The sequence below is a fragment of the Rhinolophus ferrumequinum genome, chromosome 6 (assembly GCF_004115265.2).
Source record: "Rhinolophus ferrumequinum isolate MPI-CBG mRhiFer1 chromosome 6, mRhiFer1_v1.p, whole genome shotgun sequence".
NCBI lineage: Eukaryota > Metazoa > Chordata > Mammalia > Chiroptera > Rhinolophidae > Rhinolophus > Rhinolophus ferrumequinum.
The window spans coordinates 70,370,238-70,384,862 of NC_046289.1; the positions used below are offsets into that span (position 1 = coordinate 70,370,238).

Genomic DNA, 14,625 nt, shown 5'->3' on the forward strand with positions numbered 1-14,625 from the left:
TCTTGCTTATCGCTATTTGAAGGAATTTTATTAATTTGTGTGTTTATTGTCTCTCTCCTACTTCACGAACGCCAGAATTCTGCTATCGTGTTCCCACTTCTCTTTCTCCTGCAACTAGACAGGTGCCTGGTACATAGCAGATGCTCTGGAAATCTTTGAGTAAATGCTAGATTTTTAGTTTTCTAAATATAGAAACAGGATTGTGTCAAAGGGCTAGGGAGGGGAAGATTGCCATTCCATTCCTTTTAGTTGCTAAGCATATGAAGTATATTTAACAGTTTCCCAAGTTCTTAGGCCCATCACCCTTGTATCCTTTAACCTGTATGATCAAACATTTCCTTGTTTGCAGCTGCCCTCATTCGTGGAAATAGAAACAATTGCACTCAATTCTCCAATAACCTGGATTGGCTAATCAGCAAATTGGACAGACTAGAATCTTCCTCAGGTAAGCATTGACAGGAAACCAGTGGACAAGGTGGCCTTCTTTTCTTTCTGTGAAAAAGAAAACAAGGTTGGATCTTTGAACACTTCTTTTCTCCACTGAATTGCAAATAATGACTTCAGCAAGGACAACAAAAAGGTGCCAAGTCTTCCTTGCACCCCCTCACTTTATTTAACAACTCTAACCAGACTTCAAGAGTCTCTCCTCTCATTTTTCACTCTGTGCTTTCATCTTCATCCCCTGGGTCCTTTAATTGCCTCCCACTCAGGGTCGTGGTCTCCTACTTATTACTACTTGGACTCTCTTTCTCTGGGTTTCCAAACCCTCTCTGGGCGTGGTCCAGCTAACACTTTGGGTTAGAAGCAAGACTGAAGGATGACTGTGGAATGAGAGGAAAGGATGATCCTCCCACCTCCTGAGTCACCCTTGACATCATATCTAGAGCCCTTCATGACTCACAGGGACTTTGAGCCAAGAGAATAGTCACTGTTGTTAAGTGACCAAGTGACCATGCCATGAGGCTCACCGGTTGGCTTCCTTGGAGATGAGTGAACATGACAGGTGTCAGCCCCACTCTGGGAAGCTGAAAGGTTTTGATGCTTTTTGCCATTATCTCCATTATCTCCATTGTCAGGAGCTTGGGCAAGACAGGCCAAGGGAAGTTTTCGCCAGGACCGTCCACCTACACATGCCTTCCTAAGCCTCTGTTTTCTTCAGTAACAGCTCCTTTGGCCCAGGCTACCTCCAGGGTAATTTATGAAAACTTTAAAAAAACAGAATGAAGAGGAACTTTCTCAGTAAAACCAATGAAAATATTGGCCAACTACTTCTGCATTTTCATTATGGTGTTACCCTTATAGAAACCAGGCTGCAGGGGCATCCACTAGTTTTTCTTAAGCCTTCACTTAATACAGAAAACCATCCAGTGTGCCTAGAAAAGGGTGCAAAGCCAAATAGTCTTTATTTAGAGAGCTTGCAATTTATTTGCTACTCCAGGGCATCTAAAATAAAAATAAATTCCAGGACGATTCCTAGATATACTTTTTTTGAGGAACACTCTAAATATTGTCAAAATAACCTGAATGGCCTTTAGAATTTATAGTACACAGGGCATCTAGTTTTCTATCTATTTTTAAATTAAATAGTGCATGGTTCGGTCAACTTAAGAATTCCATTTTATAGCTGCTTCTCTATATTTTGACACAGAAAGATCGTGTCTTCGTCTAGGAAGAGGGAAATGGGGTTAGTACTGAATAAAACGCACCTCTAATTACAGATAGCTTGACCCCAGAGGCTCCTGAGGTTTACCAGAGTGACTGCATCTTTTTTCTGGCTGGAAATATTTAACAGATTCAGAGAATTGATAATATTCTGTGCCCTGAGAATGGTCTTTTCATTCTCAGCTTTTTAACTTATGGTCAATTTGGCAGGTTATTTAATGTCCCGATGACTTCTGTGGCATTCTTGTAGGTATCTTGGAAGTTTTGCACTGCATCCTGATTGAAAGCCCAGAAGCCTTAAATCTGATAGCAGAGGGCCACATCAAGTCCATCATCTCCCTATTGGATAAGCACGGGCGGAATCACAAGGTGGGTATGGAAAAAAAGAACCCAGATGGTGATTGACTTTACCTGTCTTTTCCCTTCCTGCCACTTAGTAACCATTGTGTGTTAGGGGGAGTGTGCTGACTGCTCTCTTTCTTGGCTTTGATAAAAAACAAACATACAAAACCTTGGGAAATCGAAGTTGTGAAAGACCCTTCCTTGCCTAAGAACACACTGTCAGCCAGTCACACTGGATCTTGGATGGTCTCCCTTTATTTCCACCACTTTCCCAAGTCTTGATCATATCATTAGCCCTCAGCACACAGCTGACTGTGTGAGACACTGGGCTGGAGTCCATGCAAGGCCAGCTGCAGGATCCGCTCCCATCCTAGGGTCTAGGAGAGTAGTAAGGAAACAGTTAACACCAAGCCATATAGAGAAGGTATACAAACATCAGATAAAAATTGTGTAGAAAGGAGATGTACAAAACTCAGATAAAAATAGTGCAGAAAGTCACATTATTAAATGAAATTAGATTTACCATGAGTCAAACCAAGTAAAGCAAATGAATCTGCATAAGCCAGGAAGAGGACTGAAGCTGTGTGTCTCTTCCTTTCATACAAAAAAAGCTGTGTGACTTTGGGTCTCAGTTATTTCATCTGTAAAATGGAGATGACTACAATCCACTGACTAAGGTTTCCACCTGCTGTATCAATTTCTTGAGGTCTCTTACAGCTCTAACATCTCTCTCTTTACGGAATTATATGTTGAAAGACACCATGATCTTTGGGAGAAGTCTATTAAAATATGTCTGATCCTGACCTTTCAACATCGGCCCCTCATGCATGAGAGTGCTGCACGGACTAATTAGGCAAGTGCTCTAAGGCTGAGGGAGTGTATTTCAAGAACAGAGGGTATGACTGCACATGAGAGACAGCCGTTGGGCTTCTGCGGAGTGGAGAGAACTCAACTTGATCACTGTCCCTCTCTGCTTCCCATAGTTTGGGGGCACTGCACATTTGAGACACATCTCAGGGGATCCAGGAGAACGAGCCTCTGCAGTATTGCCCACTTAGATGATATGTATCATCCTTAGGAAGCAAAAGATTCATGGTCCTCAGCATCGTGAAATTGCTTGGCAAACGCTAGGAAGAAATATGTGGTCTCTGTAATTGCTTTCCCAAATGTAGTAAATCAAAAGCAGGCATGAGGCTCCAGCTCCAGTGCAGCTTCTGTATGTTCCGACATGTTTCTTCCCATCTGCAAAGTGTAAGGAGAATAATTGATGAGTACCCAAGTAACACATGGCCTGAGCCATGAGCTGCATGCAGGTGTCAAGTGGAAAGCTGCTGTTATGTCGTTGTCCCGGGGTTTCTTTATGATCACACCACATAATGCACTTAATAACCAGCTTTGTTGGGGCATCTTTTAGCCAAAAGCAATAAAACATTTAATGGCTGTTGCTTGGAGGCAAGTTGATTACATTTTGCCCATTCTGCTGTTGAGAAAACTGAGGCCTAATAAGTTCAGTAGTTTGCTAGGAATCAATACGTGGCCTGATATGTTACCCGAGTGCACTAGCAAAGTACTCTTTAATCTTTGAGAGCCAAGACACTGAGAACTTCTGGCAGTGTTGTCAACGTTCAGGCAATGTGGTCTTAGTACGTAGAGAGTCTCCTCAAGGAGGTCCCCTTTTTGTCTTTTGATAGAGTTTTGGATGAAGGCTGACTTGCCATGAATGCAGTTCCTCCTCCCTTAGATTGGATAACTTTTATTTTCAAAAAGAAGCCGGTCTCAGATCATCAGCAGGGGTATTTGCAAAGAATGTGCTGGGTGCAGGCCAGACTTCCATTGCAACACTTTATCTTTGATTGGAAAATGCCACGGTAATATTTTTCTATCCAGGCTGCTCTTTTTCTCCAGTCCTAGGTTTTCAGGTGTCTCTGACCCATTCACTCAGTCTTCCTTCCATGAAGACAGTGACTAAATATATACAGAAATTGAGAGCCACAAGGCACCTCCCAACTCCTCCACCGACACTGACAGTAATAATGAGGACGATGATGGCTCACATTTATTTTCCATTTGACAAATTCCAGGTACTGTCCTCAGCGTTCACATGTATTTTCTTTAGTCCTTGCTGCAATGCCATGAAGTAGCATTGTCCTTAGGTTGATGCAGAAGTAACTGCGGTTTTTGCAAGTATTTTTAACCTTTTAAACCGCAATTACTTTTGCACCAACCTAATATTATTTCCACTTGACAGAGGCAGAAACAAGGCTGGGACATGGCTTTGCGGTGTTAAGGCACTTCCAGAGGCCACAGGGCTAGTTAATGATAGACTAGGACCAGAATTGAGGTCTCCTAACTCCAACTCTAGTGTTCCTTTCAGGGGTCTTAGGCTGAAAGCTGTGACAGTGTTCTTCAGGGTCCACATGTTCTGTGAGAATATGTTTCTTTTTGTGTTATTTTTATAGTTATCTAAGTACAAAACTCTTTGCAGTGAAGAATTCACAATGAGAGGGCATTTTCCTATGAGAAGTTCATGTTTCTAAGACTGGCGTTTGAGGGTCCGTGAAGGTGGTCTTCAGGGTCATGACATTTTTCTTTTTAAAAGTGTTTGTACATCTCATGGGATTGAGCAATGCCTTTCTGTACCATGCTTCCTGCAATCACAGGCTTGGAATGGAGAGTGTTTATGATAGTGGCAATTATTACATTCCCCTTCCTCTCTAAGAGTTTTCAGGTGCTAGCTCTATCCCCACCATGGAAAGGATTGCCACTCATCTAAAGCATGATCACATTTGAGGTCAACAGGTTAGAGAGAAACACAGTCTTTGCAATGAGAAATATTTCTGGCAGAAGTGGGGTGCACTGCCCACCCCAGATTTTCTGAATGCACTCTGCCTCTCACTCCGTCAACATCTCCTCACCTCCTACTTTTCCAAGACACATCAAAATTCTATCTTCCGAACTTAGTTCAAATGCCACTTCGTCTATGAAGCTTTTTCTTATTCCAGTTGGACACGGTCTCTTCTCTTCCATCCTTGTACAACGTGCACTCTGTTCTGTGATGGTTCCACTCTGCCTTTTATTGTAGTTATGTTTCCACACACATTCCTCTCACAGACTCTAAGTTCCTTCTCAGCAGGGATCCTCTTTGTAATCTCCATAATGCCAAGCTCACATGTTAAACACGGCAGGCATTTAGTACACATTTGTTGAAGGTGTAATAAATGAGTAAAAGGAATGAATTAGTAAAGCCAAAATACACTCCCATCTCACCTTGCATGGATGGAAGCTCATGTACGTATATAGATCTAGATACACACACATACATACACACACACCGGCCTCGTCTCAGTCTGAGGCTAATCGGTGGGAGGGCTCCATTCTCTGGTCATTCAGAAACATGGGTTCCTTCCATCTAGCAGCTCCCCCACCCCCTAAGACAGGGCTTGACAGGCTTAATGGGCTTATGAATCTCCTGGGGATCATGTTAAAATGAAGTCTCTGATGTGGTAAGTCTGGGGAAGGAAGGGTGATGTCTGAGCTTTGGTATTTCTGGCAAGCTTCTCGGTGATGCCAGGGCTGCTGGATCACACTTGGAGTAAGGAGACCCTTGGGATTTGTAATCCTTCCTTAGATCTCTACATCCAGCTGGGAGAAGAGACAGTGCATGGAAGACTGTGTGGGTTTTTAGGGACCATTATATCACTAAAGCAAAGTGCCACTTTTCATTGGCCAGAACTCAGTCACATGAGCTCACATTCCCGGGGAGGCTGGGGAATGGAGGCTGTTGTGTGCTCAGGATGCGAAGGAAATGGAGTCTGGTGGCCACTCAGCAGTACCTACCACAACAAGCCACACATGCCAGAGGTTGCTGAGATGTTCCCTCTCCATGAGGAAGTACAGATGACCTACAGGCACAGCGCCTGTACTCCCATGGTGGCCTGGCGCTCTCTACACGTCTTTCACTTTTAATAGAACCCATTTAAACTTTTCAGAAAAGGAGCTGTGTCCCCATTCCCCATTTCACCCAGAGATACGCCTTCTAAAACACAGCCTAAACAATGTCAGCCACAGTTCTTTATGGCACCATTTATTTATAGGTGAGGCACCACTCTGTTAGGCTGTATGCTTTTCACGGAGCCATTTTTCTATTTGTGAGTCTTATTATATGTGGATTAAGCTCTGTTCTTCTCCTGGCTGTGACAGCAAGGCTCTGTGGCTGTCACTCCAAGGCAAAACAGGTGAAAACACGTAATAGGTTGGATAAGTATTTAATATCCTGGTCATTTGTGGCACTTTACTTAGAGTAAGAAATTGTCCTCTGGATTTCCAGTTCCACTGCCCATATGTTTCATGCAATGCTGATGGTAAGAGTTCATAAAACCGCCTTTGGGATTCGTTTCTGCTTGTCCCATAAATGTGCTTTGTGTGTATCTGAAACAGAATCGACACTGGGAAAGTCAGGTAGAAAATTGGTTTGTGAGAATTATGGATACAGATGCCACGAACAACCTGCAGCCATCCAACCTCACTAAGCATTGAGACTTCAGGGGCCACTTGGAAAGACTGAAATGCAACCACCCCCCTCCTGTGGGTACAGCCTGCCACAGTCCTGGCTGTTACTTATACTCTGCTGTTCGCACATTCCTCCCCGTTGGGGAAAGAGGGAGTAGCAGTGCCTGGCCCAGCCACAGTAGCAGCACAAAATCTGAATGAAAGAGGACGCTCGCTGCACAAAGAGACAGGCTGGACGAGAGGCCAGCATATGGTGGGGGCAGCCGGGGCTATTCCCACTTCCCAGGCAGCTGGGAAACAAAAAGGAACAGGACAGGCTTGGTGGCTGGTCTCATCGATTCAGGGGCCAACTGTGCTCTTGCAGGTTTGCCCTCACTCTAGAGGGGAGAAGGAGAACAGGTGAAATGTTTTTGAATACAGATTTTCAGGAACCTAAGGGTATCTTAATGAATTTTGATAATATCACAGCGAGAGACCCACAGACCGGAATCTGCCCTTCTACCGTGTTTCCCCCGAAAATAAGACCTAACCGGAAAATAAGCCCTAGCATGATTTTTCAGGATGACATCCCCTGAACATAAGCCCTAATGCATCTTTTGGAGCAAAAATTAATATAAGATCCGTTCTTATTTTCGGGGAAACACAGTATCACCTCTACCCCACCCACACGAGGCTCCCAAACCTGCCGCACGCGAGGGACCTAAGCCAAGTGGGCATCGAGTGCCTTCTGTGAAGAGCCGTCTGAGTGCCTGCCGCTGGTGGTGCAGAGGGCTATCCAGGCTCAGTGGGAGCATGCGCTTCAGTTTGTGGTCAGTGGGAAGCTTTCCAGCCCATACCCCTGCTCTCGTACAACAACGAGAGGGAATGACGCCTGGATTTTGTATGCTAGATGGCTCACCTCATCCTAGTTTTGTCCCTGGGTGGGACATTAATCTAGGCAGTTCGTCTTCAGAGCCCAGACTCTTATCCACTTTATAAAACAGTAACTACAGGTGACCTGCACAGTTTGGATGCAAGGAGCACAAGATAAGGGCAGAGGGCTGGAAGGAAGCCCAGCCTCATTTCCCTAAGAGGCAGAATGCTCTGGGGCATCACTCACTCATGCCTGGTGATGGAGGGGAGGCTTCTTTGATGCTGAGCAGGTCCTCCCACCTGTCACCCAGCCCTGACCCTGTACAACGCCTACTGCATGTATCCTGTCAGTCAAGTCATGCCTACATTTCCCCTCTGGAGAGCCTGAGGTTTGGGGGTGTCCCCTGCTGCAGGTTCTGGATGTGCTGTGCTCCCTCTGTCTCTGCAATGGAGTCGCAGTGAGAGCCAACCAGAATCTGATCTGTGACAATTTGCTCCCCCGGAGAAACCTGCTCCTGCAGACACGGCTGATTAACGACGTGACAAGGTAAGGCCACCACCGTTATTCCAAAATGGCCGTCTTGTCTCCAGACAGGGAAGGAAGAGGGCTGATCTGAACTCCAAAGCCACCCATCCATCATTTCCATGATGATTTGGACACATCAGATGAGAGCAGGAAAATGTGTGTTTGTACTCCAAGCCTTTCAGCAGAGTTTCTCAACCCTTTCTCCTGAAATGGCCAATGGTGGAGTACATGTCCCACCTGGAGGCTGAAGAATTTACCGTGTTTTATTTTAAACATTAATGCAGATCTTGTGCCTTCTTCATAACATACTCATTTTTATTTTGATATACCAACTTTTTTCTTTAAAAAATCTCTTATAGAATGATGTCCCATGTTGATACTGTGGTTTCTTGTATCCTCTGGCACATGGCCACCTACCCAGGAATATCTGTGAAGGTCAGTGTGAAAAGGGTAGGCCCAGGCAGAACCCTAGGCTGCTGGTCCATTCATGCAGTCGCATGTGAGTCGTGAACTCACTGGGCCTGGATTTGGCCGGCCTAAGGTTCTTCAGCAACTTTCCACCTAGACCCACTTCCTAATTTACAATGGTGAAAGAAGAACCTCCTCCTCTGAAGGGTAGAGCAGTCAGAAGACCTGAGCCATCCACACAGACTTTCTTCTTCTTAGCACCAGCCTGATTTTCCCTGCCAACCCATAATGGGACATCGCCCCCAACCGAAACAGTAGACCTCTCAGAAAAACTCCAAGAGTTTTATCCCAAGCTCTTAACCATTTTGTTGGATACATTAAAACCTCCAGCTCTTGACAAGGTTGCCTAAGAGTGACTTCTTCTTTCATACCTTTTTCTGTCATTTAGGTTGAATTTTATTTTTTTTCAGCTTTATTGAAGTAAAATTGACCAACAATATGATGTTTGAAATGTATAACGTGATGATTTGATATGCATACATATTATGAAAGAATTCTCCCCAAAGAGTTCATTAAGATAGTCATCACCTCACTAGTTGTTTACCTTTTTCCTTTCTTTTCTTTCTTTCTTCTTTCTTTTTTTGTTTTCCTTTTTTCTTTTTTTTTTTCTTTTTTTGTGAGGGGGGGACATTTAAGTTCTACTCTCTTAGCAAAATTCACTTATGCAATATAGGGTTACCAAGTATAGTCACCATGTTTTAACATTAGATTCTTCCTCGGACCCTATCCATTTTATAACGGAAAGATTGTGCCCTTTTCGCAACCTCCCTCTATTTCCAACAATTCCCCCCTCCAAGTCCCTGGCAACCACTTTTCTACTCTGTTTCTATGAGTTGAACTTTTTTTTTTTTGGGGGGGGGGTGTTCCACAAATAAGTGATACCATGCATTATTTGTCTTCTCTAACTGGCTTATTTCTAATGTGACTTCTTAATGCTTTTAAGAGACCATTGTTATTAATAATGCTTGGGTGACAAAGCTGCTGATATGAAAATTGGGGTGATTAAACCAATTTACCAGAAGATAGAACTGGAGTAAGTCATTTCTTTCACTTGCAATAAGAAACAAGGGTTTGTAAGCATGCAATTCTACATTACGTTTTCAACATCTTTATCTATGGTTGCCACTCAGTAAATGTTGGTTGCCTTGAATGGAACATTTCAATACAGAGAGAATTTTTAGATTTTACAATGGAATTAATGTTGCCCTGACACCTCCCACTAAGCACTTGATCAAATGTTGGAGGCTCAAAGCTTATCATACTTTAGAACAACATGAAAAACACAAAATTGCTCTTGCAATGAGGTTTCAGTGGGCCAGTGCCTCATGGTCTGGTTCAATTTGCTTTCTCAGTTCTTCAAAGTCTATAAAGGCCACCTGTCCCATGTTTAATTTCAGTATTCGGCCGAATATCTTTCTGGGAGTTGCTGGGGGCTCAGCGCAGTACAAGAAGTGGTACTTCGAGCTTCTTATCGACCAGGTGGACCCCTTCCTAACGGCGGAGCCCACACACCTGCGGGTGGGCTGGGCCTCGTCCTCAGGCTACGCTCCCTACCCCGGAGGCGGAGAAGGGTGGGGAGGAAATGGCGTCGGTGATGACCTGTACTCCTATGGTTTTGATGGACTTCACCTTTGGTCAGGTGAGTACCTTGCCAAGGCTTTGGCCCCTTTTACCGGGGATGATTGAGGCTTGAATTGTTCGAGTGGAAATGGTTCCTTTCTCTTTAAAAGATAATAGATGTAAGAGTCTCAACTAAATAGATGGTTAGGTGAGAAGAATGTCAGATTGAAAAGAGACTGTCCTGATTTTAAACCATGGCACTGACACGACCAGCTGCATCATCTAGTACAGGTCACTTTTCTCAAATTCAATGTCTGTATCTGTACAATCCTAATCGCATAAGATTTCAGGATTATATGGGCAAACAGGTTAGGAGAAAGAGACTCAGCGTTTATTTACTGGACAGTGAGCTATATACCTTTTAAATATTTTTTCTCTCATTTTTATCTTTACAATGACCCCTTAAGATAGATGATACTGACCTCATGTTACATACATGGAAACTGAGGCCCAAAAATAGTTAAGGAATTTATTCACAGTCATGCTGGAAAGGATCTGGATCGGGCTACAAGTCCAACATCTTGTCAGTGCAGCATATTGCTTCACGATACACTATAAAATGTCTGAATCTGTACCTGACACATAATAGATGCTAATCTCTTAAAAAGAATCCAAAGCTTCCTTTTCTAACGTGCACATTAATGTTTTCCCCTAAGTACGACCATGCTTGTGCCTGGGGAGGAATGGGTTGGCTTCTGCCTAGGTGAAAATGCAAGAACACTCATGCTTTCATCCCAGAATCAGAGCTCTACCCCTGCTGTCCACAGCATGTCTTACCTGCATCTTTTGCAAAACTGCAATTGGAGACATTGTGTCCCATATAGAAATCCCTTATATAAGCATTGTGCTGTGTGCCTCTTGCATAAGGAACCATGACACACATTTTCCCTTAAATCCAGTACGAGGGAAAACTTTGTTTCTAAAAGACAAAACTGTATATTTTTCTTTTGTAACTGGGAAGCCCTCACGTTTTCCTTCTTCCCTTAGCTTTCAGGCTAAAGCTGTTAGCTCAAGCCCTGATGACATGCTTCTTGCAGTTGGTCTTTATTTTCAATTGGTCAGTATGGTTGTGTGTATGTGTGTGTGTGTGTGTGTGTGTGTGTGTGTGTGTGCTGTTTTACATTCATTTTAAACATTTTAAAACTTTTAGGAATGGTGTAAACTTAGTTATATACTTATTGGTCCTGGGTCATTTGAGGGAAGAAAAAGAAAGTCTCTGACCACATTTTGTGGGTCCAAAGGACAGCATGGTACAAACAAAAGCAGATGCAAAATGGCAGGATGATGGGTTAGAGTAAGTGCAAATCTTGTCTTGTTGTTCTCTTAACCTCGCAATTTAATATTCCCTTGTTCTGTCTTCAAGGAGGATAGGGGTGGATCTTCTCAGAATCCCATTATGGGGCCACCAAAGCTGTGGCTGTACAGGAGTAACCTTTAGCTTAGGATATCATCAGATGTTATAAGGTTCTCAGAAAGTTGCCTCTTGGGAAGCGATTTGAGAAGAAAGAGTTGTCGTGCTCACACACATCTGCACCTCCTGAATCTGGTAGGATTGAATCTGTGAAGGAATGAAAGGGATTGACCGGAGAAGATTTTTACCCCACTGTGTGCTGATTGCTGCTCATCTCCTGCCATCTTATCACTATATCACAAGATTATTTTCTGGGCCCAGTCCATACCTGAACAGAACTCCATGTGGGGACTGGTTAAGGAAATATGAAGCACACCCAGGCCCTTGGATGAAACAAATGGGACTCTCATTTCAAAGATAAATTAACCATCCTCAAAGAAAAAAAAATATTGCTCAATCTTTTCCAGACTTTGCAGCACTGGATGGGGCACTTAGCATATCCTTTTGTAAAAATTGCAGAATGAATGCACCAATCAGTCAGGAGGCAGAGAAGCCACTTATCATGCATCCAGGAAGGGTTGCTGTCTGTGCATTTCAGGACCTGAACATCCGTCTAATTGTCTGTCATTCCGGGAGCGCACAGTGCACAGGTGTGGGCAGTGCCCCCCTCACCCCTCTTGTGCTGCCTACTCTGAAGGCCAGGACGGTGACTGTGCCAAGCTCACACCAATTGTCACTAACAGTGGCTCTTATGACTGCACTCAGGGGAAGGAGGCTTGGGACTCAGCTTTTCCAAAGCTGACTGTCTCTACATTACCCACACTTAGTAATAGAATGTCGTACCTGTGCATTCAGGGGAGAAGCCAGTGACTGTAAGATTTATAGCTTTCATGCTCACTGAAACACAAAGCTTCCTTGGATCTGGGCCTTATTCTGAATTCTCCAACCAGCACCCAGGGAACATATATCTTGCACAAGACAGTGCAGGTAACTATGTCAGCATGTGCTCCAGCTGAAGAAATAAGATTTTCCTTAACGGCGCCCACCAGGGCAGCAGTGAATTTCAGACTATCTGATGAAAGGGCAATTATCTGATGAAGAAATGAAATGAGAGTGACACTCCAACTTACCCGTTGTAAGAGAGAATGGAGGGTGCCTTGAGAGAGAGATTGGAAACTGGTGGTGACAATTTTTCTCGTTTTCCTCGAGATATAAATGCCCTGGTCCATTAACTTTAAACTTATCTGTGTGCATAAATTAAGACACTGCCTTGAACTGGTCTTTAATGTTGCAGTCGTTGGGAAGAATTGCAGGGTCCCTAACATTTGTAATTGGAAAGAACCAAGAAGAAACATCATGGCTTTCGAGTTATGCCTGGGTTTGAATCCCCGCTCCTCCACTTTACTGGTTTTTTGACCTTGGGAAGATTACTTAACCTCTCAGGATTACTTGTTTTCCTCAGATAAAATGAAGATATGCTCTATAGCTCTTATAAAATTTAAATGAGATAAGGGACACGAAGTTCTTGACACACACTTGATACCCAGTAGACATGATTTTCTCGTCCCTCATTGTCCATGGAGTCCACTAAAATCATAAAGTCTAAGTCCAGAGTTCTGGGTACCTCACTCGCGACCCTGAGAGTAGCCCCATCCTAAGGGGATAACCCAAGTGTCATGCTAAATGGGAAACGAAGTTTCAAAGTGACATCCTAGGAGCATCAGTGAGCTTTTGCTGTCTAGCAGGACCGTAGCCTTCATAGGTCTATTTAACCACCAAAGCCTATGAATTCACTTTCAAACATCAGCTGTAGAAACATCCCCTTCTCGACCCTGCCCAACCTTCTCTACAGAATCCTGAGTCAGCTCAGCCACTGTGATTTTCCTTTTGGAAGAATGGCTCTTTTCTTGTCGTGGCATCACTTTCCCTCTGCAGACGTGGCCTTCATGCAGCCGTTAAGATCTGAAGTTGGAGGTGATTTGGGAGCAGGGCAGCCTATAGTAGGTTACTGGCTACGGAGCAGTTCCATAGGAGAAATCACACCTATTCTTCCCTTTTAACAACTTTTTCCCTTGCAAAATTGGCATAAGCAGAGGCATTTACCTTCCCAAGAGATAAGTGGTACAAGAAGCAAATGAATGGAGTAAAATTGTGCCTCCTGATTTGTTATGACGTCTGACTCATGAAGATAATTTATCTCTATAGTCAAATTTGTATAAGAGGGTCTTTACCTGTCTCCCTCCTAAGATGGATCCCAGGGTATTGCTATGTCTATCGAAACACACACCACTGTGACTCGGACCTTTTCAGCCCCCCTGCTGTGTGGAGGGGGTATTTGGCTCCGCTCTCTTTCCAGACGCCTAAGTATTTGTGTTTATGTTATAATGCCAAGCTCTGCAGGGCCTGGGGTGATGGAAATGCTGAGTATCCGTCTTTCCAGTCGCCTACATTACTCATCAGAATAGACTAATTCCCACGGGAAAAGATTCTTCAGTAATTTTGAAGATGTGCAGCCAATGATAAAAGAGCTTTTCCCTTGATCTTAAAATGCTAGGCTGAGAATGGCCTTTCCGAGCTCCCAGAGGCCTTTAGATGGGCCTGAACCTCTAAGGCAGGGGAGGTTTCCTCTGACTAGCTATGGGACTCCCCATCCTGTCTCAATGGGGGTCTCTAGGATGACTCAGAGTTCCTAATATCTTGAAAAGCAGTTCAGGTGACTGCGAAACACTTTCTGCAGCAACTTTGCTTTTCCTTGCTAGAGCATCCCATTTCTGTCGGTTGTTTGAAAGGGATCAGAAGCTTATTTTTAAACATATTTGAAAGTGACTGTTTTTGAGCACTATTTTTCAACAAAGGGACTTATTGATTTCAATAACTCAATAAGTGATTTTTTCAAATCACTTCCTGGACTCAATACTATGATTCTCCATATTGGTTTTTTCCCTAATATTACAAGAGACATAATATTCCTATAATGTTCTGGCAGGCTTATCTACTATTAGCCTAGGAATAAAGTTTCTGGAGTTACAAATACAATAATAATAGCATCTATTTTAGCTTACAATGTGTCAGGCACTCTTCTAATCACTCTACATGGAATGATTTATTCAAAACTCACAACAACCCCACAACATTATTATTTTTATTTGACAAATGAGGCAACTTGAGTCCACATAGGTAAGTGAATTGCCGAAGGTCACACAGTTAGTAACTGCCAGAGCCAGGACTCAAGCCCAGGGAATCTGGTTCTAAAAACATCTCTTAACTGGTACACGTTACTGCCTCTTGAGTGGTA

At 43.6% G+C, this 14,625-nt stretch overlaps 1 protein-coding gene across 1 annotated transcript in view; it reads left to right on the forward strand.

Moving 5' to 3' along the window:
- Positions 1 to 14,625, forward strand: part of RYR3 (ryanodine receptor 3) — a 479,789-nt gene that overhangs the window by 250,562 nt on the left and 214,602 nt on the right. Inside the window, exons 15-18 of the mRNA XM_033107698.1 lie at positions 350 to 445; positions 1,913 to 2,031; positions 7,779 to 7,912; positions 9,757 to 9,998. Of these exons, the coding sequence (XP_032963589.1) occupies positions 350 to 445; positions 1,913 to 2,031; positions 7,779 to 7,912; positions 9,757 to 9,998 (591 nt within the window). The remainder of the gene's footprint in view (positions 1 to 349; positions 446 to 1,912; positions 2,032 to 7,778; positions 7,913 to 9,756; positions 9,999 to 14,625) is intronic.